Below are 27,439 nucleotides of genomic sequence, written 5' to 3'. Positions count from 1 at the left end.
ATTGGGGAAATATCAGAAGACATATGTCAATTCCCTCAAATCAAATACATAGAGTCTTCTATCCCAATATGAAGTTTATCAGTTTTCCTTCCTCATCAGGATGGCTCGGTGGCGTCTTCTTCCAGGTAGGTGGCATCGTTCCTGAATGGTTGGTGAACACTAGTGATGCATTATCTGTCTAGTCAACAAACTCTAAGTCCAATGTGTGTATCTGTCACCACTCCCCCCTGAGGTACAGGACAATATAGCAATTATTGTTAAAAAACATCTTGTCTCGTGCTACCGGTCCTCCAGCTTCTTTCAGTATTGACACTGCCTTCCTACTCAGATATTTTATCTGTGTTTACATCAGGTAGGGTTTCTTTTCTGATATCTGCATCTGGTGAAGCTGGAACCATGTTTTTCCTCTTTCTTTCTCTACCAGAGCTTTTGTTCAGGTGTCCAGAATTGCTCACCATTATCTACAGAAACAAGAGCATCACCTCTGCCTAGGAAATGTAGTTTTCCTGGTTTCATTTATTAGTATAATCTTTAACCCAAATAATTGATGTTGTAATGTCATTTTTTTGTGTGTGTGGAAATATTTCTCTGATGATATCAGAGGAATTTTTAAAAATTTAGATAACTTAAAGTATAAAGAGTTGTATATAAGGCTTCTCTAGGGTCCTTACTCCCCCTCTTTTGTTTAGAAAAAACAAGCTTAATAGTAGCATTAGCATATTTAACTAAAGTTTGATCTTGTGGTCTGTATGGAATCCCAGTAACATGAGAAATATTTTACTTAATAACAAGTTGTTTAAATGCTTTGAAAATAAAATCAGGTACCTTGTCTGTTTTTATCTGGAGAGGCACTCCAATAACTGCAAAAAGTATTTATTAATGCTAATTTTGCTGCCTTAGAAGTTTTACTTTTAGTAGGTACTGCCCATATGAAAGAAGAATAAGTATAATTACAGAGCTAGAGAGTAGAGGGGTCAATAAATACGAGTAAAGTCTACCTGCCAGAGATCATTAGGTTTTAGACCCCTAGGGTTAACACCCGCAGATTGTTCGGTTAAATGAAATGGCCGACACACCGGGCAATTCCGTGCGATTTGCTTGGCCTGAGAAAAGGGGATTTTATATGCTACATGTAACCTATTGGCACTAGCGTGAAAAAACATATGTTCCTTGAGTTGAAGAAAGAACTGTTCCCAAGAGGGCGTCGGCATTTGCCCTTGTGTTAATGGGCCAGAGAGATTGGAATGTGATCTGATATGGGTAATGTAAAAAGACACAGACTGACTTCTGATTAAACACTGAGGCCTGAGAAAAAGTTGTGTGATAGGCGCAGGGCCATCAGGAGTATATGCAGTCTCTACATCAGGGAACAAGTTAACTACATAAGCTGAATCAGATACTACATTTAAAGTACAAGAACATCTTTCTAACAGGGCAATTAAAGCGAATGATTCATTTTTCTGGGTAGATTGGTAAGGGGTTTTGATTTGTAATTTTAAATCCAGACTACAAGTAGCAGCCTTTTTTTGTTTAGTATCATCAATATAACAAGTAGGAGCTTTAGGAATAGGTTGTGAAACAACCTCAGAATTAATAATCCAGTCACATCTAATAAGGAAATTCCATAATTTTCCCTGAGGATAATGAAAAATAATATCATCAACAAAATCGACTAAAGCAATTTGTAATGAAGTATAAAGGTTCAGAAGATTATGTAAAGTTTCCTTATTCAGTGGTATAGCAATAAATCTGTTATCATACTCAGAGAGAAATAATTCTTTTTCTACCTAAGACAATTATTATAGACAAATAGTCAATATAAGGGATAATTGTTTTTGACCCCTTATGATGGGTATATATCCATTTTAATGGCTTATGCTTCTGAACTATAATTTCTGTAGGCATATTAGAAGTACCTATAATCAAATAATTCTATTTCTTCATCAGGTTGATATTGTTGAACAAATGTCTCAGAGATTTTTTGTTCTACCAATTTTAACTTTTGTTTTGCTTGTGCGGTAAGCACTCACAGGATATCTGAGGAAGAGTCTCTTTCTAAAGTAGCAAAAAGATGTTGTAGGGCATAATGTTCTGATAGGCTGTAATGCTGTGCCAACATAATATTGACACATAGTTGGAGAGTTAGCCATACCCTGACACAGTACTTTCCATTGAAATCATTTTATAGGCTGAACATTATCAAGAGAGGGAAGAGTAAAAGCAAATCTCTGACCATCTTTGAGAAGATGCAATCTTTTAAATTAATTATAGTAATCTCCCAATCTTGGGGTATCATGGGTGGGGCAGGTATACCTGGCTGTAATGCACCCATGGATTGAAGAGTCTCATTAACATTTCTTAGATCAGTTAACTTTCTTTCTTTCTTTCTTCCTTTCTTTCTTTCTTTCTTTCTTTCTTTCTTATTTTTTACTTATTTATTTTTTCACTGTTTAAGGAATTTTTATTGAAGCAAGAATTTTATAATCTAAATTATGTTTCCTTGTTCAGTTATTAATTTTGTTACTCAGAACAGAACGGATATTCTGAGGTGTTCCACAGCATATAAGTACAAACTTAAAGAAAGGAATGCTTTACATTTTTGTACTTTGCTGAAAATTCTTTTTCCCAGGGTCTATAAAACATTAGTTTGTTTTTATATTTTACTATTTTTTTGTGTTTTTTTGTTATTTTTGGTATTAGTTTTGATATACGGGAGAATTAGCTATTGATTGATATACTCCTTTCTTTATTTTATTGGAAACATGTATTATGACAGAAATCATCTCTGTATAATCTTCATTAATCACATTGGTATGCACAAGGAGGCCCTTTAAGGTATTGCTGCTGCAACCAAGAATTAACCCTACAGTATTTTTTTTGGAATCAAGCCCACTTATTCAAGATCTATTGTATGAGGATTATTAATAACTAATAATTGTTGAGTATGAGGAGCTGGTAAGTCTATAGCAGCACTTCCTTGCCTGGCCGCAGTAAATGTCATTGTATTTGACAAAGTTACAGGAGTGGTCTTATTTTTGATGGTCATACCTTTTAAGAGATTTTCTAATTTTAAGCTCCTGTGCAGAAAATTTTCTCTCATTTTGTTCAGGGCTGAGAGATCACCTCCCTATTAGTTTTCCTGAATTTTTTTTTTTGTAATTTACTTTCATCCTTACCAAATTTATTTTATTTATTTATTTATTTATTTATTTATTTATTTATTTATTTATTTATTTTTTGTGGTACTGGGGTTCCTGGAAACCCTTCTACCTACGGGCTACACTCCCAGACCTATTTTATACTTTTTTTATTTGGAAACAGGGTCTCTTAAGCCAGCGCAGCTGGCTTTGAACCTGTGCGATCCTCCTGTCTCCGCCTCCCAAGCACGGGGATTACAAGTGTGCACCACCACGCCCAGCTATTTATTTATTTTAATGTTTCCTTTTTTTATACCTAGGGCATATTCTGGGGAGTGGCTGTTTTCCTCCCTTCTGTTCATCTTCTTTGACTTGTAGGGGAGCTCTACATTCTTTTTTCATACGTCCTGGATTTCCATAATTAAAACACTTTTGTTTATTCATATTCTATATGAATATGAATATTCATATTCTGTATGAATTCATATTCTGTATTCATATTCTGTTTCAGTTATCTCCATATGGGCATTATGTCTTACTGTTTCTATGTTTTGACATGCTTTCATATAATCTAAAACATTCCTGCTTTCCTTAAAGGGCCAAAAAGTTGCTTGACAATCTTCATTAATGTTATTGAAAACTGGTTATCTAATCAACATTTCTGACAATTCTGCATTGTTTTTAGTTTTTTGAATAGAATCCTATAGTTTCCTGATAAAAGAACTATATTCCTCAGTGGGTCCTTGTAAAATGTTTGTAAATGGCTTTCCTGTTTCTGTTTCAATTTTTTTTTTTGCCAAGCTATAACTGCAGCTTCTCGAATCCAATACAGCTGCTGTGGTTGTACTTTTGTACCTGAGTTCTTATGTCTGACCAAGCTCCAGTTCCAGTGAGTAACTCATAGGACAACAGGGATGAATTTTCCCAAGCTATTTGATGCATAATGTGTTTTGCCTCCTCACTAAACCACATCTCCCATTGCAAATATTGTTGTCCTGTAAGGACCATCTTTGCTACTGTACAGAAATCATAAGGGATCCAGTTCTCAGCCCAAGAGTGCAAGAATTCAATGCAGTAATTAGAAGCAGGCCCATACAGAATGCATGCTTTTTTGAAACAAGAAATAGTATCAAAGCCAGGCCCTCTCCAATCAGTTTGCTGCAGCAGACCAGGATTAAAAGTGACAGGAAAGGCAAAATCTAGGTGCTCAGGATAGTCCCAAGGTTTAAAAGACATAAGCCTTGGCAGAACTGGATCTGCTCTTTGTTCTAAAGGGTATATGTTTTCTTGCAATAGGGATCGAAGGGGGAGCAAGCGCTGGTGCCAGGGCACTTGTTCTGATTTCTTTTCCTAGGCTTTCTGAGGCAAACATCTTCTGATTTTTAGCATGATCTAGATCTTCCTTTGACAATTTATATACATGGAGCAATTTTTCAGTTTCACTTTCTGTATCAGAAACCATGCCATCAATTTGTTGAATAATCATTCTAATTAAAGACTAAGTGACCCACCACTGGGGGGGGGTTCTCCCTTGCTGATAGGCTTTCATAATATTTTTTCAAACTTTATCCCATACTTCTTCATCTAAATTCCTTCATCGGGAAACAAAAAATTATTTTTAATTACCATATCCTAACAAGCCCTCAGTTTCTTTAGTGATATTTTTATGTTATATTGCTTTAAAAACTGATGTACTATCTTTACAAAAGGATTTTTACTTATTTGGTGTCCCATGGCTGCTCACCTCTCTCTGCAGTGATTTCCCTCTCTTCTCAAAATAACTCCTTCAAATCCTTTTTCACAGTGCCATTTGTGGAGATTCTTCTCCAGGTCTTGGGAGGGAGAGACCTGAAATAAAGAACCTGGACAATTGCCTCTTGTGCAACTGACAGTTTTATTCTCTGAAACTAGGTTTTTTATACCCTTTTTCCAACTAAGTTAAGTATCACATTCTTATGGAAAAAAACAGACACCGTAATACCATGAGGAATGTTAGAGAGAGAGAAGGTGCCATAAATCACTAAGTTACAACCATCAAAGAAAACTAACAAACGCAGGGGAGGGCAGAGTGGCTCAGTGAAGGATTAAGATCAGTTCCTGTTTTCTCTTGGGGGGCCTTGGGGTGTGAATTCTGGAGGGGACTGGAGTTCCTCCTGGGGTCTTGGGGGAGTCTGACCATTCACCAGCCCCTCCTTTAACTCCTTCAGAATCTTTCATTCCTCAGGCTTCGTCCATGTCCTCCGTCAGACTGAGACAGGAGGATTCAAGGACAATCACAAGATCATATTTTAAAATATTTTATTGGTGCATTATAGTATCACATTATAATGTAGTTCATAGTTATAGAGACATACAAGCACACAGCATTTTGTGGTCTTCCTCCTGGCTCTCTCCTTTTCCACCATCTTCCACAATGCAAGGTATTGCGATTGACATTGATATTATCACCTATGTACACTATTGTGATGAAGGCAATTCATTCATTGATCCTCCCTTTTCCCCAAACACCCCTGTTTTAGAACACCTTCCTGGCACCTCTGGAATTTCTCCTTATTTATCTGAATTTCTTTTTTGTTATCCTGATTACTTCCTAGATTCTCCATATTGGAGAAAACATATGACTCTCACTTTCTGTGGATGGTTAATCTCATTTACATAATGTTCTCCAGGTTCATCCATCTTCCTGCAAGTGGCAGTAGTTTGATCTTCATTTCTCAGAATTCAATTGTGTATATATCCTATAATTTTGTAAATCATTCTTCTGTTGATAAACATCTATGTTGGTTCCATAAATTTACTGCTATAAATTGTGTGCTATAAAATGGATATGCATATATTATTAAAATATTTTTAGTTTAGTCTTTTTGGAAATATACCCAGAAATAGTGAAGATGAATAATATGATGGATCCGTTTTGAGCTTTCTGAGGAAAATTTACACTGATCTCCATAGCAACTGCATTAAATTGTATTCCACCAACAGTGTAGAAAAGTTTCTATTTCCCCACATTCTTGCCTGCATCTAATGTTGTTTGACCTCTCAATGATTGATATTCTTATTGGGTTTAAATAGAATCTCAGTGTAGTTTTGATTTTTATTTCTCTGATTGCTAATAATGTTGAACATTTTTTCATGCATGTACTGGTCTTTTGTATCTCTTCTTTTATGAAGTATAGAGTTCAATTTTCCATTTCTTGATTGACTCATGACAATTTCTTTTGAAGGTTTCCAGAAGAAACATTTTACTTTAATGCCATCCCATTTAATACTTTTTGTTTTACTTTCCTGAGTTTTAGGTGGTCTTCAGGAAAACTATACCTGTGCCTACATTTTGGCCCTACATCCTATTTTAGTAACTTCAAAGTCTCTGGTTTAATTTCCAAGTCTGTGGTCCATCTTCAGTTGACTCTCATGCAGGGTGAGAAGTTGGGATTTAATTTCATTTTTCTACAAATGGATAACCAATTTTACCAACATCATTTCTTGGAAAAATTGTCTTTTCTCCAGCATGTGTGTTTGTCATTTCAATGATTGCATTTTTTAAATCTCTTTCCAATTCTCTCCAAATACTTTTCAGAAATTCTGTATTATTTTTACCATTACTTTCCTGATTTGACCTTCTGGAGATCCCTGCACTTCTGTGTTATCAGGTTTGTCACCTTTTTTGAAAAGCAATTTGCTATAAATATGCATATTTCTTTCTATATCTTATGTTCCAGTAATTTATGTATCTTTTTGTGCCATAATTATGCTGTTTTTATTACCTAAGCTTCATAGCATAACTTAAAGTCAGGAATTGTCATCCCTCCTGTACCGCCATTACTTCCTTTTCCTCGGCATCTGCGTGAAGATTTCCCACGCAGGAAATTGGCTAAAGCTTAAAGTAAGCAGAACCCCGAGGGGAAGTGTTGTCTCTGGCCAAAGTACTCCCCCACTCTTAGATATTCTTTCATAACTATTATTCTTTTGGTAATGATTCTTTTAACTTTCCACATGAATTGCTCTGGTGATGTAAGATCAGGACTGTGGGAGAAACTGCGTCCATGGAAAATTTTCTAGTAATTTGTCTAAGCTTCTAAATGTCCTCGGCTTTGCTCAAAGATTTAAATCTAGTCAGAATTCAGATACTGTGGAAGCATTCCTGCTACAGCAATTACAAATGCAGAATTCCTCCCTATCTTTGACCTTTATTCTAATCATTACAATAGAGCCAAGGGCTAGGAGGAATCTTGACCTTTGCACCTAGTGATAGCACTGCCTGGAGACAGGGCAACACCACCTGGTTAAAATAGTTATGACAGAACAAAGGACAGATATAATAAAACTTCATGTTGTTTTTTGGGCCCTGTCTACTAAAATATATTTTAAGTGTTTAATAGGGTGAAGCATTCAGACAGCAAATGGTATTGCAGACAAAATCCAGCAGACATTCATCGAAATTCTTTAAATCATCTCAAATATACATGGATTTCCCTACGCCAACTACATGTATGAAAGCTGGAATCTCCGACTTTGTCCCCATGCAGCTCAAAGGAGGTTGCTAGATAGAGAAGGACATTGGACTAAGCCCTAGGAATAAAAGTTCTGAAAGGGTTAAAGAAAACTCTTAACAACTGAATTTTTCAAGTGATTTTGGGTGTGACTTTTGTTCTTCTGGAATTTGCCCACTAAAAGCCTCTGCAGCTGCAAGGCCAAGGCAAGGCCAAAGGGGCTGACTTAAAGCACAAGACCCACCTGCAAGGTCATGGAACTGATTTCAATCACAAAGATCTGTGATGTCACAGGCCTTACTTTTGTCTTGTTCAGGGTTGGTGATTTACATGTATATCTCACTATTGTATTTTGGGTGTTTGCACTTTTCTACTAGGGAATCACGGGGAAATAGGGAAATATAAAAAATCTTGTGTCTAGAATAAAGTGGTCAATTGCACAAGAGGCATTGGTCCGTGTCAATCAATTCAGATTTTTTCCCGGAGAGGAATCTGTACGTTTAGTGCCGTGAACAGGAACTTAAAGGAGTTTATTTCATAAAAGAGAAAAAAATCGCTGCAGATAAGTGGCTGCAGAACTACAACTGAACCTTTGTCCACCTTTCTGAGATAATTCGGTCCTGAACGGACTCAGTGGCCATATTCAGTGCTGGATTTATTATTCCCGATTGAGCCAGTCTGTCGCACTCCTGTGTGGATTTTTTTTTTTTTTTTTTTGCTATTCTGGGTCCTCATTGCTTGGATTTTTTGACTATTCTGGGTCTTTTGTTTCTCCATACAAAACTTAGGACTCAGTTTTCTAGGTCTGTGAAGAATGGTATTGGTATCTTGATAGAAATTCCATTGAGTCTCTAGATTGCTTTTGCCAGAATGGTCATTTTGATAATATTTTTTCTGCCAATCCAAAGCAAGGAAGATATCTCCATCTTCTTAGATTTTCATCAAATTTTTCCTTAGTGTGTTATAATTTTCATTGTAGAGGTGTTTTATTGTTTTGTCCAATTTGTTACTAGGTATTTTATTGTTTTTAAGGTTATTGTGTATGAAAATGTTTTCTTGAGTTCTTTTTCAGTGTATTCATTGTTGGCATATAAAAGTCTACTAATTTTTATTGGCCATTGTTCTCATACATCTTAATGGGGTATAAGATGGTCAAGGCATACATGCACACATTACCCAATTAGCACTTCTCCAATTGTCACCCCTTTCCCTCTCCCTATCTCCTTCTCATGTTTGGGTTAGTGATTGGCTTTCATATTTTTGGATATGTATGCCGTGCACATTTAGGGAATTTCCCTCTTCTCCTTTCCCATCCCCCTTAGTTAAGCTGCCTTATTTGCTTATCTATGGTTACTCTTTCTTTGTCTGGAGTGTCTTCTATGATCATTTTAGAAAAAGCTACTGATTTTTTTAAAGACTGGTTTTGTATTTTGCTAAATTGCTGAAATTTTTTTTTTTTTTTTTTTTTTTTTTTTTTTTTTTTTTTTTTTTTTTTTTTTGGTGGTACTGGGGTTCCTGGAAGCCCTTCTTCCTCCGGGCTACACTCCCAGACCTATTTTATATTTTTGAAACAGGGTCTCTTACGCCAGCACGGCTGGCTTCGAACCTGCCAGATCCTCCTGTCTCCGCCTCCCAAGTGCGGGGATTACAAGCGTGCACCACCACGCCCGGCTATTTGCTGGATTTTTAAATAAGCTCTATAAGTCTTTTGTTTGAGTTTTGTGGTATTCTACATATCGAATAATGTCCTCAGCAAATACAAATCTTTTGAAATTCTTTTTAAAACTGGATGTGGTGATGCATGCTTGCAATCCTGAGAAGCTGAGACAGGGGGATCTGGGTTCATGGCCAGCCTCAGCTACTTTGTGAGGCCCTCCACAATTTAGTGAGACCCTGTTTCAAAATGAAAAAAAAAATTCAAAATAGATCTGAGGGTTTAGCTCAGAGGTAAAATGGCCCTGGGTTCAATTCTAGAACTGCAAAAAAATTTCTTTTTAATTTTCTTTCCTTATGATAATGGCAAGAGTCTCAAAGACTATCTTGAAAAGGAGTGGCAATAGTGGACTTTTTGTCTTGTTCTTAATTTTAAAGGGAATTCCCACTGTTTTCCCCATCCAATATGATGTTTTCTTTGAGTTTATCATACATTGCCTTGATGTTGAGGTAAGTGCCTTTTAATTTATTTTTTTTTAGTGTTTCTAACATGAATAGATGTTGGATTTTGTTAAGTGCTTTTTCAGCATCTATTGAGATGATCATGTAATTTTTGTCCTTAGTTCTATTTATGTGGTGAATCAAATGCATTTATTTGTATATATGAAACCACCCTTGCATTCCTGGGATAAAATCACCTTGATCATGCTGTTAAATTTTCCTAATGTGGTTTTAAATGTGGCTGTGAATGAGTATTGCTGTTATTTTTAAAAAATATTTGCATCTATGGTTAATCAATGATTTAATTGTCATTTTCTTTTCATCCTTTTTCAGTTTCACAGAATAACTTGTGAAGTATTGGGTTTAGTTATTTTCTAAAGGTGTTGTAGGATTCATCTGGGAATCCTGGGTCTGAGGGTGTTTTTTTTTTTTTTAATAAGAAAAGGCTTTATTGCTCTTTCTACTTCCTATTACTATCAGTCAGTTTACATTTTCCATATCTTCTTGTTTCAATATAAGTAGGCTGTATGTGTCTATAAATCTGTTGATTTCTTCTTGTTTTCCAGTTTATTGGAGTAAAAATATCCAAAATAGTTTCTGATGGTCCTCTGCATTTCCCCAATATCTGTGGTGATGCCTTGATTTTCATTTCTAATTTTAATAATTTGGATTGATTCTCTTTTTCTATTAGGATTGCTAAGAATTTATCAGCCTTTGTAATCTGTTCAAAGAAATAGATTTTTTATGTTGATATTCTGTATTTTACTGTTGTTGTTGGCAATTTTATTGATTCCTGCTCTTATTTTAATTATATCCCAACTTCTACTAATTTTAGAATTAGACTGCTCAACTGTTAGATCTCTTTTTCCAGGCTTTTGAAGCATGTCATTAGGTTGTTTATTTGGTGACTTTTGGATGTAGGCACTTGGTGTTATAAGTTACTCTCTTAAAACTACCCTCAAAGTCCGCCATATGTTTTGATATATTGTGTCTTTGTATTCATTTAAGTATAGAAATTTTTATTTATCCCCTTATTTCTTCTCTGATCCAGTCCTCATATAAAAGTGGCTGATTTAACCAGCAACTGTGTATTTATGTAATTTTCTGTTGTAAATTTCCATTTTCATTTCATTGTGATCTGAAAAGATGCAGAGAATTACATTTTGGGTTTTCTTGTGAATTATTTTTATTTTTTATTTTTATGTGAATCATATTGAAAATGACATACATTAGGACAGTGTTTGGTGCCCTCCACACCTCCCCTTCCTGTTTCTCCCCCTCCCAACAATGAGTGTCCAGGTTGACCATGCTGCATTCATATTTTTACAGATATTCGAATGTAGCTACTCCATTAATCAACCTCAGCCTTCTTCCTCTCCTAGCCTTCTATTATAGCTTTGCTGAGGTCTCCTCTCCATTATCTGGAGTCCCTATGGTATCTCCAATATTCCCTAGTTTGGGCATATTAGAGAAAACATATGTCCTTTCCCTTTCTGTGCTTGGCTGATCTCACACTTAACATAATGTTCTCCAGGTCTTTCCATCTTCTTGTGAATGACATGATTTTGCTCTCCTTTATTGCTGGGTAGAATTCCACTGTGGTTTTGAATGCTTGTTGCTAGTATTTTGTTTAGCATGTTTGCATTCCAGTTCATCAAAGATATATGCCTGTAGTTTTCTTTCCTTGAGCTGTCTTTATTTGATTTTGGTTTTAATGTGATGTTGGCTTCATAGATATTGGGAGAGTCTCATTTTTTTTCTATTTCACGAAATAGATTGAGGAGTATTGGGATTAGCTCTCCTCCTCCTCCTCCTCCTCCTCCTCCTCCTCCTCCTCCTCCTCCTCCTCCTCCTCCTCCTCCTCCTCCTCCTCCTCCTCCTCCTCCTTCTTCTTCTTCTTCTTCTTCTTCTTCTTCTTCTTCTTCTTCTTCTTCTTCTTCTTCTTCTTCTTCTTCTTCGTGGTTCTGGGGTTCCTGGAAGCCCTTCTACCTTCGGGCTACACTCCAAGACCTATTTTATTTTTGGAAACAGGGTCTCTTAAGCCAGCGTGGCTGGCTTTGAACCTGTGCGATCCTCCTGTTTCTGCCTCCCAAGAGCAAGGATTACAAGCATGTGCCACCATGCCCAGCTAGGGATTAGCCCTGCTATAAAAGTTTTATGAAATTAACTTTGGAAACCATCTGTTCCTGGGCTTTTCTTTGATGGTAGGCTCTTATTGCTATTTTAATCTCTTTGATTGTTATTGGTTGGTTTAAATTTTCTTTATCTTCTTGACTCAATTTAGGCAGGTTGTATTTACCTAGAAATTTGTCGATTTCCTCTAGATTTCCCATTTTGTGTGAGTATTTTTTTAAAGTAGTTTCTGATAATCTTCTGGGTTTCTACACTGTCAGTAGTGATATCTCCTTTTTCATCTCTTATCTTTGTAATATGGGTAAATCTCTCTTTTTTGGTTAGGTTGGCTAGTGGTTTAACTATCTTGTTAAATTTATGAGAAACCAGCTCTTGGTTTTGTTGATTTTCTGTATTGTTTTTAGTTCTGATTTTTTTTATCAATCTACTTCATTGCTTTCTCCTCTGAGTTTAATAATTTTCTGTCTTCTTCTGGCTTTGGGGTAAGATTGTTCCTGTTTTACAAGGGCTTTGAGGTGTGTCATTAGGTTATTTATTGGGGGATTTTCTGTTTTTCTTATGTGAGCACCCAGTGCCATGAATTTTCCTCTTAATAATGCCTTCAAAGTGTCCCAGAGGTTTTGATATGTTACATCTTTATTTTCATTTTTTAAGAAATTTCTTGATTTCAACCCTTACTTCTTCTATGACCCATTCTTTATTTAACAGTGTATTTTCCAGTCTCCACATGCATATTTGTTTTCTCTGGGTCTTCTTATAGTTGATTTCTGGTTTCATTCCATTATGGTCTGAAAAGACACAGGAATGAATGTCACATTTTTTGAATTTGCTAATGTTCACTTTGTGGCCCAAGATGTGATCTGTTTTGGAGAAGGTTCCTTGAGCAGCTGCGAAAAAATATGAATTCTTTTGTAGTTGGGTGGAAAATTATATAAGTGTCTAACCTGTCCATTTGGTTGATGATGCTCTTTAGATGTGAAGCATCTTTACTGATCTTTTGTTGAAAAGATCTGTTTAATGGTGTGAGAGGGGTGTTGATGTCTCCCAGTCTTCAAGAGAAAATTAAAACAATATAAAAGATAAACTACATTGTGGTGTTTTCACTCACTAGTGTTTCTGTGTTTTAATTTTTAATTAATTAATTAATTATTTTATTTATTTTGGTGGTACCGGGGTTTCTGGAAGCCCTTCTACCTCTGGGCTACACTCCTACTTTATATTTTTATTTGGAAACAGGGTCTCTTAAGCCAGTGCAGCTGGCTTCGAACCTGCTCGATCCTCCTGTCTTCGCCTCCCAAGCACGGGGATTACAACCCTGTGCCACCACGCCCAGCCTTAATTTTTTAATTTAATTTTTAAATTTTAATTTTTTAATTCTTTTCACAGACTGAAGAATTTTTTAGAATTTTCTCGTTGGCAAGGAGAATATGGGATAACAAGCCTGGCCTATAAAGAAAGTACAATCTAGCTGGGCGTGGTGGCACACGCTTGTAATCCCAGCATTTGGGAAGCTGAGACTGGAGGATCGCGGTTCACAGACAGCCTCAGCTACTTAGTGAGGCCCTCTGCAACTTAGTGAGACCCTGTTTCAAAATAAAGAATTAAGCTGGGCGTGGTGGCACACACTTGTAATCCCCGTGCTTGGGAGGCAGAGACAGGAGTATCGCACAGGTTCAAAGCCAGCTGCTCTGGCTTAAGAGACCCTGTTTCCAAATAAAAATATTAAAAATAGGCTTCCAGGAACCTCAGTATCACCAATAAATAAATAAATAAATAAATAAATAAATAAATAACCTGGCAGGGGATATAGCTCAGAGGTTGAATGCTCCTGAGTTCCATTTTCAGACCCGCAATAAATAAGATATATGGGATAACATTCTGTGTTGCCCAACACTAAATACAAAATCTAGGCATTTAAGAAATTCTTGCCAAATGAATATTATTAGAGTAGAGTGAAGTTGCAGTTGGGGACTTTTGACAATTTAATATATTTTCTCAAAAATTATAGTATTATATTAGGTGATAAATAAAATTTTACATGCAGTTGGACAATCAGGGTAACTCTAGTTACAACTGGTTCCTATAAATTACTCCATTGTATATTTAAAAATGTTTTTAGAGTAATTCAAGTACTTGGGAAGCTGAGATAAGAGGATCACAGGTTTGAGGCTAACCTCAGCAAATTAGCAAGACTCTGTTTCAAAATAAAAAAATTAAAAGAGTCAGGAGTATAGGCCAGAGGTAGAATGCTCCTGGGCTTAATCTCCACTATATAAACTCAAAATAAATACAATTAAAATATGGTTACAACATACATAGATATTCATACAGGTTGATGAAAAAAATATATATTCATCATATATATGATCATCATATATATGATCATCATATATATGATCATCATATATATATTCATATATATTCATATATATATGCATATATATATATATGATATATATTCCTATATTTAGTCCACTTCCCCATTGACTAGATTGGTAAGGAGGGCCTCTATCCTGCCAAATATCTGAAGCCCATCTTCTAAGTAGTCACTAGAGGATTTTCCTAAAGCACAAAGTCAGTTGGGTATCTTGCCCATCTTGAATTTGACTTGCACCTAATTCCTATAACATCTTTGAACTTGTTCTGTAAGAAAAAATCTAATGGAGTTTGGTATGGTGGTGCACACTTGAAACCCCAGCTTGAAGAACTGAGACAGGAGACTCACAGGTACAATGCCAGCCTCAGCAACCTAGCGACTTAGTGAGACCCAGTTTCAAAATAAAAAAAAATAAAATCAGGCTGGTAGTGTGGCTTAGAGGTAGAATGCCTCTGGGTTTAATCTTCAGTAATAAAAGAAGAGGGCAGCGGTGGTAAAGGAAAAGGACCAGTGGATCAGACACAGTGAAATTCAGCCTAATCTAATTTTATGCAAGGTTAAGGAATACATGTATTCTAGGTATAGATAACAATTACCCTTAAAGGACAACACTAAAATTTTCTTTTTCTGTTGGAACATCCTGTCTGTTCATCAATTGCCATTTCTTTACTGTCTCAAATTCTTCATCATGGCCCTTGTTTAAGGCTGAGGCAAGAAGTGAACTATGAGATAAACTCAGATACTCAAGTGACAATTATCAGTATTCAATAGTCCTGTGCACAGGTGTCAGAGGGGCACCTGTCCTGCTCTCTGCACACACAGCTCCAGAATCTGGCCATTTCTTCAGACTGAACACTCCTTAAGGTGAGGGCATGTGCCTCAAACCTTCACTCCTCCAATCTCAGCCTCCCAAGTACTAAGATTACAGGTCTGTGCCACCAAAGCCATTTGATAAGTGTATTTAAGAGCAAGAAATTACTGTCCTGTCTTCTCCCAAAGCAACTCCATGGGTGGTCCCATTGACAGTGAGGGTGCCATTCTCATAAGAAGTAGTGGTATTGCACTGAGGTTTAAGTTCACTTCCTTCCAGCTTACACCCTCAGGACTAGTTTACTTTTTATTTTAAAACAGCATCTCACTAACCTCTGATCCTCCTATTTAAGCCTTCCTGGTACTGGGATTACACACATGCACCACCATGCCCAAATATTTCAGTAAATTTTAAGACAGAATCTAATTATGTTGACTAGACTGAACTGGAACTTGGGATAGTCTTACCTCAGCATTTTGAACTGCTGAGATTGCAGGTATGCACCACCATTCCTGGTAGTTCATGTCTCATTTACATTTCTCAGTTGAGTAATTTGTATCTTTAACACTCCTACTTTTGAAATTTTAGTAGTTTTATAATATTTTATCATTTCAACAACTGTAATAACATTGTAATTTATTGATATAGTATTTTGGCATTAGTTATTAGGCATTTTGGTTCATACTTGAGAAAAAATTAATAACTTGATTTTTTTCCAAACTGTGTCCATCAATCAATAGTTATTTGCGGCAGACTGGCTCAACCGGGCACTGAATATGGGCACTGAGTCTGCTCAGGACCGAGTTTCTCAGAAAGGTGGGCAAAGGCTTCTGTTGCAGTTCTGCAGCCACTTATCTGCAGCGATTTTTTCCCTTTTTATGAAATAAACTCCTTTAAGTTCCTGTTCACAGCACTAAAAGTGGAGATTCCTCTCTGGGAAAAAATCTGACATGGACAAATGCCTCTTGTGAAATTGACACTTTATTACAATAACCCAGGAAAATTTATATCCTTCACCAGTGAGATTAGTAGTAAAAAAAAAAAAGAAGTGTAATCACCACAAAACAATAGTGAAGGACATGTAAACAAAGTAAAAAAAAAACCACACTAGTCCGGCATTCAAGATTAGCTCTGCATCTTGTGACAAAATCCAGCCTCTTGCCCTTGAGCCCCCTGCCCTTGAAGACAGGCAGCTCCAAAGGGCAAATTCCAGAAGACACAGGCATGCCCAGGGCTTGGAGGAGACGGCCTTTCATGGAAACTCCTTTAACTCTTTTCAGAACTTTCTGTTCCTAGGGCTTAGTCCATATGGCAGGCATGGGGAGATAAGACGATCCCAGGGGATGCGATGGAGGTCTCCCAGGTTTCGTCCACATTGCCATTCAAAGTCTGAAAGCTTAAACAAGCTCACAACACAGTTTAGCAGATGAACACAAAAAAGTAACATGAAGTTTTTAGATTTAGCTGTCAGATGTACTTCTCTAGCTGCTGAGCACTTTTCCTCAAATGACAGGCTTATTAGAAGCCTGTTCCTCTTTTAATAATCCATTTTCCCATCACAAACCCTCTGCAACTTCCTTTTCTTTTCTGATTACCCTGATTCTCTCTTTCCCATTTGGGAAAATCTTAGGATAAGCTCTTCTTCATACAAAAATGCTTTCTTATTCTCACCATATTTCCTTTCTTTCACACTTACACATTTATTATATCTGTCCTTTGTTCTGACATATTCATTTCTTAACCACGTGGCATCTCCCTGTCTCAGGCAGCGCACATACTGGGTATAAAGGTCAAGAATCTTCTAGCCTTCAGCTCTATTGTATTGGGCAGTATTGGCTGCTCATCAACTAGGCTGCTTTGAAGTCACACACAAAGTTTATCTTCTCTGTATCTAGGCTGGATCACAAGGAGAGGGGGTAAACAGAGGCACCGGTTGCCTCCCTTGCAAGTTTTTAGAGCTAATGACTTCAGCTGACTCTTAAGGCTTTTAATATAGCTTAATGATTAGAATGAAGGTCAGAGATAGAGGGGAAATCTGCGTTTGTAACTGCTGTGACTGGAATGCTTCCACAGCATCTGAATTGTGACTAGATTTTATTACCATTTGAGCAAAGCCAAGAGCGTTTAGAGGCTTAGACAAACTACTAGAAAATTTATTTTCCACGGACTCAGTTTCTCTCACAGTGATCTTACATCACTGGAGCAATTTGTGTGGAAAGTTAAAAGAATCATTACCAAAAGAATAATAGTTATGAAAGAATATTAAGTGTGAGGGAGTACTTTGGCCAGAGACAACACTTTCCCTCGGGGCTCTGCTTTCTTTAAGCTTAGCCAATTTCTTGCGTGGGAAATCTTCATGCAGATGCCGAGGAAAAGGAAGTAGAGGCGGCAGTTATTTTTATAAATAAGAATTTTAAAAAGCAAAATTATGAGATTAGAATATGAATAGAGTTATTTCTAGGTGATAGAAGTAGTAGTTATTTTTCTCTTTTCCCTGAATTATTCTTTGGAAATACTGAATGATATACAATATTCTTTTTTCCCACAGGTAACATCTACATTTATTTTATACCAAAAAAGTTATGTAAAACAAATAAACATTCTTACATATTTACATTTTTTTTTTTTACCAGTTAGCAAAACGGTGCCCTAAATCTCTGATAAAGAATATTTCTGGACTTCCAGAAAGATGGCTATGGAGAAAAGCGGGGCTTATGAGCCCTGCTAACAACCAATCTCTATTACCACAAAATCAGCTCCTTTCATAGCCAGAAAACACCATCAGCAGAGAAACAAAAAATGTAATTACAAGGGACAGAGAAAAAGAGGGCTGGAAAAACGAGACACCAGAAAGAAACCAGACCGCAGTGCTTTGGCCAGAGCCATGGTGCAGAGCGGCGCGGGCGCCATCTTCCCTTGCAGCACCAGCCCCAGAGAGGAGGGGGACTCAGAATGGAGCTCAGAGCCACAGAGGAGATATGCTGGCCTCATGGCTGAGGATGCTGCAGCAGCACTTTACTGCCAACGGCAGCAGCAAATTCACCGGATGGCTCCAGACTAATGCAGCCCACCAGGCTCCAGAGAGGAGTGGCAGGCAGCATGCCGAGGTGAGCTGCTGCGGAACAGCCAGGCAGAATTCAGCAGGTTTTTCGGCACAGGGAGCATCTAAAGCTCCCAGTGGCTGGGCTCAGCCACACCCTGCAGGGACACAGAGCAGAGCTCAAAAACAGAGAAGAAATACGCAGCCTCACGGCCAAGGGCGTGGCAGCAGTGCCATATTGCCACCGGAGGCAGCAGCAGAGAATTCACCAAGTCCACTACAGCTCCATCAGCTCACTCAAAAACCATGAGTCAAATTGCGCCCCCTAGAGGAGAAGTCCCAGTACTGCACTCCCGGGGACTTGACACAGTGGGGGAGTGGTGGTGGCAGAGATATCACACCATAGGAGAACGCCCAACCTGGCACCCCCCATGGACTATAGCAGCCTTGATTGACTCCCTGGGTCTGAGACTCTGTGATACAACCCAGTAAAGGAGTAGTGGTGACTGAGATACCACAGACTCGAGATCCAGAGCACGTCGTAGTGACCCAGAGAAGAACCCAGAGAAGGCACAAACTTCCAAAATTATGGGAAAGAGGAATAACAATGGAGCAATGAATGCCCACAACCCCACAATATCAGAACCTGATAACACAGAAATTCAGAGATTTCTAGAAGATCAAATCAGGAAAATAACTGTAGAAATAATAGAGCTGTTTCAAAAAGAATTCAGAGAGAGCCAAAAAGAGATAAAGGATGCAATTAATGAAGTAAAGGCCTCAATTCAAAGTACAAAAAACCAATTAGACCACATGGAGAATAGAATCTCGCTCTTAGAAGATGATTACTCCAAAAATGAACGCATAGTTTCTAATCTAGAAAAAAATATCCGACAGCAGGAATCTGACACTGAAGAAATATTGGCCTATTTTAAGAGAGCTAACCTAAGAATAATTGGAATGGAGGAGGGAAAAGAAGGTGAAACCAAAGGGATCAACAATCTCTTCAAGGAAGTAATAGCAGAAAATTTTCCAAACATAGAGCAAGAGGTCGATACACAGGTCCAGGAAACTTATAGAACTCCCTTTAGACAGGATCGGAGAAGAGGATCCCCACGCCACATAATTGTCAAAATGACCAATGTGGAAGCCAAGCAGAGAATCTTAAAGGCAACAAAAACAAAGGGCCAAGTGACATTCAGAGGCAAACCAATTAGAATCACTCCAGACTTCCCAAACCAAGTCATGAGAGCCAGAAGGGCTTGGAGTAACATATTCCAAAATCTAAAAGAAAACAATTTCCAGCCAAAAATTTCCTACCCAGCACAACTATCTATCAAATTAGATGGGGAAATAAGAAGCTTCCATGACAAACAGAAACTGAAGGAATTTATGTCTTCCAAACCAGCGCTAGAGAAAATACTCAGATTAACTACAAGAAGAAATAGGTAACACACACCAGAACCAGAGAAAGAAGACTTTCCATCCAACAGACAACTAAGATTGGTTATCTGTGGAGATTCATTATTTATGTTAGTCTTTTACCTATCTCTAAATTGTATTGTTTGCTTTTATTGTTGTTAATTTTTAGGATTGCTAGTTGGAATATTAATATACCTTCAGATATAGCATTTGGAAATATTTTATCCCATTCTATCAGTAACTTTTAACTCTGTTTACATTGTCTTGGATATACAATAATTTTTTTATTTTTTAGGGAGTTTGGTTACCCTTCTGTTGCCTGTGCCACTGAAATCATATCCAAGAAATCACTGCCAATTTCAATGTTGTGAGGTTTTATGACCTAGATTATCTTTTAAAAGTTTATAGTCTTAAGATTTATATTTAGGTCTTTTATCTATTTTGAGTTAATATTTGTATATGGTGTTAGGTAAGGGTCCAATTTTATTCTTTTTCATGTAATTATCATTTTTCAACAATATTTAGTTAAAAGATTATTATTTCCTCCACCTAAATGTTCATGGAAACCTCGTCAAAAATAACTTGACAATATATGGAAGAATTTATCTCTAGGCTTTTATTTAACTCCAATGGTTTATATATCTGCCTTTATAACAGTACTACACTGTTTCAATTATTGTAGCTTTATATGGTTTGAAATCAGAAAATATACATCTTCTAGCTTTGTTCTTTTTTAGATCGTTTTGGGTATCTAGAGTCCATATTCTAAATTAGGATAGATTTTTTCTAAAAAATAAATAAGTAAGCCGGACGTGGTGGCGCACACTTGTAATCCCAGCATTTGGGAGGCTGAGACCTGGAGGATCGCGGTTCACGGACAGCATCAGCTACTTAGTGAGGCCCTCTGCAACTCAGTGATACCCGGTTTCAAAATAAAGAAGAAAAAATAGGGCAGGGGGTGTAGCTCGGAGGTCAGATGCCCCTGGGTTCCATCCCCAGACCCACAAAAATAAATAAATAAATAAATAAATAAATAAATAAATAAATAAATAAATGTATGATAGTTTCACCTAAAAAAAAAAGAAAAAATATTCTCTGTTAAAAAAGAAAGCAAAAAGAAATATTGAAATGTTATCTTTAAGTCATCAAAAGCTTGGTATCAGAGAAATGAAACTGTTATTTGAGATTATCATTGTTAATTTGAGATTTTCATTGTTAATTGTTAATTTGCTGTAATACTAGATGTCAACCACTAAGCCAAGCATGGGAAGGAGGGATGGGGAGGGAACGGGGTGGGAATCCAGTAGGGGCTAATTGGGCGATGTGTGCATGTATGTCTACAAAAGTGTTTTTTTTATCCCATTATGATGTATGAATACAGTGAACCAATAAAAACTAAAAAAAAATCTATAATTGTAAAAAAAAAGAATATTTCTATCTGTATTAAAGGGGGAATCTGCCCAGTGAACTCTATTGAAAAAATGAATGTTTACTCAGGAGCATAAAGCACTAGTAATAAATATTTTTGATGGAACATACTATACAGATCATACACTTAATACTTGGGTCATGCTCATACAGTTTTATAACAAAACATTTCACCTTTTCTGGGCTAATTTGTCAAAAACTAAAAAGTGTTTAACCAAGTGGCCTGGACTCCCACCTCTGCCCCTTTTATTTTTTTTGAAGGGTTGTTGTCACAAATTAGGATTCATAAGTGCTGCCTAAAAGTGTGTTGCCCATGCCTGAGTGCCGGAGGAGGACACATCAGGACCAAGGTGCATATGAGGTGCGTCTCCTCAGAGAGGCTCTAGAAATGACCATGGGTTCCGCATTGGCATTTGAAAAACATTGGTATTTTAAGCAAGATCTCCTGTCACTATTCACTGGCATTAAGCAGTGGTGTCAACCTAAGTCATGAAGCAATTGGTGAAGATTTCCTTTGTTTTAGAAGACAGTCTTTTGGAAATAAAACAAGCAAACAGAAGCCAACAAATAGTTTAATTTTATGTAGTCTTGGTCCTATATCTTACCTAAGAGGTCAAAAGACCCTTTGTACCAAATGAAAAATCTCTTGTCTCTTTGTATGAAAATAGTCAATGCTTTTGACATTATTTAAAAATAATGAATTTAAGGAGAGGCTGCATATATCAAGTAAAAGTAATTCCTGGCACACAGCTAGTTAAACCTGAGTTATTTCAGAAGTTTACCTTACTGGCCGCAACTAGCTGCAATGAAAAAACCAAACGAAATCCTACAAGCTGCCTCAATTCCCTAGAACACATCATTTAACAATGACTTCTCTTACTTCTCTAAATGTTTATGACTGTTCAGTAAACAAAAGGCTTTATTTATTATGAACCACTTCAAAAACATAAAGCATAGAATTACTGCTAACATCAATTTCTCCCCTCATCTGTCCTTCAAAACTGGTGGCTAGTAATGCCACCACGTTTAAATATTCAGTCTAAAACAGTCATAACAATCTTCAAATCTTATGACATGGTGCTTCCCCCTCTTCTTGGTGGGACAGGCGTGGAGGGGAGACAGCGTTCCTCCAGAGCAGAAACTACCGAACACCAGACAACAGGAATTCCATCGCTTGCGGAGATACTCGCAATCAGTAAGCACTGTTACTTCAGGCAGCACCTTTCCATCTCAGTGAGAAAGAGGGTGTTAATTCCACTGGGCCATAGGAATGTGGCAGCCATTCTTATACCACTGAAGCAGTGGTTTCCCCAAGGCTTAGGAAAGCAAAGGAAACACTTGGGGCTGGCTGAACATTTTTACGTGTTTTCTCATATTAAAAATTGAAGGTATTTCCAAGAATGCAACATTAAGACAAGCTTTAACTATTCTGAGCTGATTGATAAAAAATATAAGGAAAGATCACTGGAAACTGGGACACAAGGAACCTGGTTAGTACAACCATGTCACATATATCACAGGAGTCTTAACCTTCCAGCCATTTCCACTCTAGCTTAGCAAAGAGAGCCAGTAAACTGCTTTGGTAGAACTGGACGCAGGTTATGAAACGACCTCCCTGTATAGTTAGTTCTCCAGTGGGGACTTGCTTCTCCATCAATACCAGACGACCCATCATTGCTTTCAGAGTTCTTCAACTACTTAAGGGTATAAGAACAATACATACATGATAAGACAGACATCGAAATATTCACATTCATGGGAAAACATAACCTCAATGAAATTTGAATTTAGTTCTCCTTTAAGAAACCGGTGAAACCTGTTAAAAGTTCTTTACAATTCAGATTTTATACCTGCCTTCGGCCAGAAGATCTACATTGTAGCAATTATGACAGTTAGCTGTGAACTACTAAACAGATGCTGACTCTATACATTTTAGTTTACAGAGCAGACTGTCCCCTCCCTTCAAAAAGAAGGCAAAGCAAGCTCCCAAAAGTTACTGTTCTACCTGACTATTTTTTAACATAATGATTCATCCAATCTGAAGCAAAACCTTCGCTACCTCTTCTCAGTCTAAGGGATAAAAATGATCACACAGAATCTTTCTGCAGAATGCAAGTTTTCTACTTCATGGTAAGAAAGGAAGGAAGGACACTTCTGCCCAAGTCCAACACATAAAATATTTGGTTTTGAGATTTAAGACAGAAGGCACTTTAACATTCTGATATAAGATGTTAACCATAGAAACATACTGTCACAACTTCGTTTGGGTTTATTCAAGTCACCTTTGAAAATATTTCTGACTGCATTTGTGTAGTTACCAGAAAGAGCAGTGACAACATCAATGTGTTTCCCTTCAGATATTTCTACCTGTGGTATTTCTCCCAGTTAAGCAAACTGAGCAGCATGTCAGCCCTAAAGTTTCCAGAGCCAGAATTGGATTCTAAAACAACTCCCAACAATTCTTCGTGCAGAAAGAAACAATTAGGGAAAACCATATGGAGCTACCAAAGAGCAATCCTATGAGGGTGACTGGACTTACAACGGTTGTTTCAAAGTTGTTAATACTATTTGGCTGACTGGCACCAATATTAAGGAAAATTATCTGCATTGAAAATTCAACTATGGTATGAGGCTTTACCTTAAGATGCCATATTAATATTTCCAGTTTTTCTCCAACGAAATAAGCACATTTCCCATCATTAGTGTCCTGAAGGCCTTGCTGTGATGGTCTGGTCACATGACTCATTCTGAAGGTTTAACTGATCCAGTTTTATGACTTGACAAACTTGACTTGAACGTTCAGATTTAAGTTCTTCTTCTCAGAGCAGGGAGGTGAAAGGGAAGCAACCGCCCTATGACTCCCGCTGTCACGGCTGCGCCCCGGCTGTCAACACTTCCCAGGAGGTACTCTGCAGGGCTTCCTATTTCCACTATTTTATCAGTCAACAAGGAGCTGACAGTTCTTCATCACTATACTTCAACTAAACTGTACAGTAAGTTCTGCAGGGATGGATCCAATATTTCTACCTTTATTTACAAATATCACATGTGTCTAGTTGAATCTACATCTTTAAATCCATCAGCTAAAACATATTACATTTGTAAACATGGCAATATTTAATACAGTATTTATCCTAAAATATTTTCATGTCTCGATCACATTTGTTACACCTGAAATTGAATTTATACACATTAAAGAGTTACTAGCAATGGTTGCTCACTTTACAATTGTGGGATGGGGGCTAGGGCTACCTTTTATTATCTCAGAAACGTCTTCAAAGTAAAGTTAAAGCTTGTCTTTGATTGGCTCGGCGTATCCTTTTGTGTATCCGTATTTAAAATGAAGATTGACGCAGAAAATAGGTAGGGCCCCTTTTAATTTACAGTATTTAAAAAATCAGTTTAAGATTCTTAGGGAAAGTGTCTGTTGTGAAGAATTAAAAAAAAAAACTGCTGCAAAATAAACTGAATGGAAAAAGGGACATGAGACTGTCAGTTAAGAGTAGGTCAGGCCGTCAGTCCTGCTTGGGCTACAGCTGCCGTTTCCAGGCCTCATTCAAGTAAACGAGTCGTTTGTAACTGATGATGAGAAGAATGAAGCTCAGCACGTACGTACGTAGTGACGCAGATGATGCAAAACTCCTTCAGCACAAAGTACAGAATATAGGCCAGGTACGAAGACCCCACTACAGACACGATGGAGGATGTCATGAGGATGAGGGCCGCGACGGCACTTGCTGCCATGCCAAGTAATAATTGTAGTATATAAAATAATAGTCCAAAGACACTGTTTGGCTGGTTTAATACACCATCCTTTCCAAAAATGGAACCCAAAAGAACAAATCCTCGACCCCATCTGGAGGCGAGGGCGGCGGAGCATTTCACCCAGGGCCCCAGGTCGCAGAGGGCCCGGTGCTCGGGGTCCCGCTCCTTCTCCCGCTCCATGTGGTAGGCGTAGATGAAGAGTAGGATCCGGGCGGCGCACACTGCACACCGGGCCAGCCGCTCCCACTGAGGCACTGACACTCAGCAGGATGGGTGCCGGGTGCCGCCATCACCCCCCCCCCCCCCCCCCCCGTCGCCACCACCGCCACCGCTATACAATATTCTTACCCTTCTTAAAATATACCTCTGATAGCTTTGTGTGTGTGTGTGTGTGTGTGTGTGTGTGTGTGTGTGTGTGTGTATTGGGGATTGAACCAAGAGGCATTATACCTTTGAGCTATACCCATGGCCATTTTTATTTTGAAACAAGATCTTGCTAAGTTGCTGAGGTTAGCTTAGAACCTGCTATTCTCTTGTCATAGTTTCCTAAGTCCTGCAAGTACAAGCATGTGCCACCAGGTTGGGCCCCAATAGCTTTTCATATTTTTTATTTCTAATTTTATATAGAATTTTATAGCATTACTTGATGTTAAGGGTACATAATTTTCCATGTCTGATTTGTTATTTTAATTGGTGTTTTGATCTGGGTGTGGTTGCACATGTCTGTAATCGTAGTACTTGGGAGGCTGAGACAGAATTGGAGCCTTGAGGCCAGACTCTGCAAAGTATTGCATGAGACGCTCAGAACACCAGAAAGATTAAAAAAAAATAAATGTTAAAAAAAATAACGTGCTGGAAGTATGGCTCAGAGGTTAGAATACTTCTAAAGTTAGTCCCCAGTACTACAAAAGTGATATTCTGACTTCACATGAAATACTTCATCTGAAAAGCTATAATACTCAGGCTGCCTAAGGCAATGCTGAAAGTATTTTAAAGGCAGAACAAGACAGAATTCATGGAATCCATATAAAGACCTTTGAGGATTAAGAGTAAAATCTGAACCTATTGAAAATAATCGTCCATCATTATTTGGGACACATTTGCTATAATGTTTCCAAAACAGTTGACAAATAACATTTTGGCAGGGTTTTCATGACTTACTGCATTAAATTTTCTTCCTCTTTCATCAATCTGCTTGATGAAGGAAGCTGCACCCTCTCAAGGTGAGGAAAACAAGAGTTCTTCAAGGTAGAAAAAAAAACAACCTTTGGTGACTGCTAGGATATCTTTGAACTTATTCTTGTCTTACAGGAAAGCACCACCATCATAAAAGAGTATATCTGAGGCTAACAGCCCTGTCTCTCAAATCCTGAGCCTGAAGGCAATGGAAGCCAGGGATGTACTCGGGACCCATGTGGGTCACCAGAAACTCTTACCAAATCCCAACACTTGCCCCAGTTTGCTAAATCAAATAAGTGGGACAAGACTTTGGGAATAAGGCCAAAAAAAAAAAGTTATTTATTTGCTAGCAATTTGGAGTGACTAAGGAACTTACACATTCAGGAACGAGCCCTGGATTTTCCCTAAACATAGAAATCAAGTCTCTTTTAAGAGTTAGCTCCTCGGGGTCACGTTAATATCTTATCAAAAGGGATGCAGTTCATGTTTAAGTCTTCCTTGAGTGAGTATCAGATGGGGCACAATTCATGTTTGAGAATTTATTAAGTCAGTTTTTATTCAGATTCACAGGCCAGGTCCTCTTCTATCAGTAAATGGATCAGAACATTCTATTGTTAACAGGAAATGAGGAGAAAAGAGGACAAAAGAGGGAAATGGCAGCTTTGTAAAAAATAATCTTTTAGCTGCCAGGGTTGGGATCAGGCCTCTGCTATGTAAATACAGTCATATTGCTGTGAAACCATTACCACATCCATCACCCATCCTTTTCTTCCTGAACTCTGCTTTCATCGAACAAATATTTACATTTGTCCTTCTTGAGCCTCTAAAATGTCATTCTGCTTTCTTTCCTCATCAAGTTGACTACTCTCAGTTTTACATTTTATAAGTAGACCCACATACTATGTGTTACTTGGATACTGACTTACCTGACTTAGTGTTGTAGCATGAGGGTTTATGTGCATCGCATGCCAGAATTTTCTTCCAAATTAAGATTGAATGTTACTCTAGAGTATTTAGAAGCCACATTTTATTTATATATCTTTTTTTCTTTTTTTTTTTGGTGGAACTTGGTATCAAACCCAGGGACATTCTGCCTCTGAGCTACACTCCCAGACCTATTATATGTTATTTTGAAATAGGGTCCTACTAAGATGTGGAGGGTCTCATTAAGTAGCTGCAGCTGTATGCTAACCTGTGATCCTTCTGTCTCAGTCTCCCAATGACTAGGATTACAGGTGTTTGCCCCCATGCCCACCTTGTTTATACATTCTTTATGTCAGAGACTTTGGATTGTTTCTACCTTTGAGTAGAGTATTGGTACATGAGCTTGTTTGAGTCCCTGATGTAGCACTTTTTTGTGTGTAGTTGTGTGTGGCTGTGTTTATTGGATTACATGATATTTTATTGTAATATGTGTTTATATACCTAGTTTGTCAAAATACATACAAGTGAGAAAATTTAATTATTGAAAAATTTTGTAAGGTATTGCATTTCTAAAAGTAG

At 37.6% G+C, this 27,439-nt stretch overlaps 1 protein-coding gene and 1 pseudogene across 2 annotated transcripts in view; one reads left to right on the top strand and one right to left on the bottom strand.

The window, feature by feature from the left end:
* Positions 1-23,977, top strand: part of LOC308268531 (vomeronasal type-1 receptor 3-like) — a gene marked incomplete at both ends in the record, with an annotated part of 24,927 nt that extends 950 nt beyond the window's left edge. Inside the window, 2 exons of the mRNA XM_080703652.1 lie at positions 22,098-22,187; positions 23,816-23,977. Of these exons, the coding sequence (XP_080559778.1) occupies positions 22,098-22,187; positions 23,816-23,977 (252 nt within the window). The remainder of the gene's footprint in view (positions 1-22,097; positions 22,188-23,815) is intronic.
* Positions 23,978-24,522: 545 nt separating this feature from the next.
* Positions 24,523-26,725, bottom strand: LOC308268529 (vitamin K epoxide reductase complex subunit 1-like protein 1; annotated as a pseudogene). Its single transcript has 2 exons — positions 26,683-26,725; positions 24,523-25,017 (listed from the first exon to the last, which is right to left on the bottom strand). The product of its transcript is annotated as a vitamin K epoxide reductase complex subunit 1-like protein 1 (transcript).
* Positions 26,726-27,439: the final 714 nt, after the last annotated feature.

This window comes from Muscardinus avellanarius (assembly GCF_963383645.1).
Source record: "Muscardinus avellanarius genome assembly, chromosome: 10".
NCBI lineage: Eukaryota > Metazoa > Chordata > Mammalia > Rodentia > Gliridae > Muscardinus > Muscardinus avellanarius.
The sequence above is the reverse complement of the archived record's forward strand: the minus strand, read 5'-3'. Positions and strand labels throughout refer to the sequence as shown.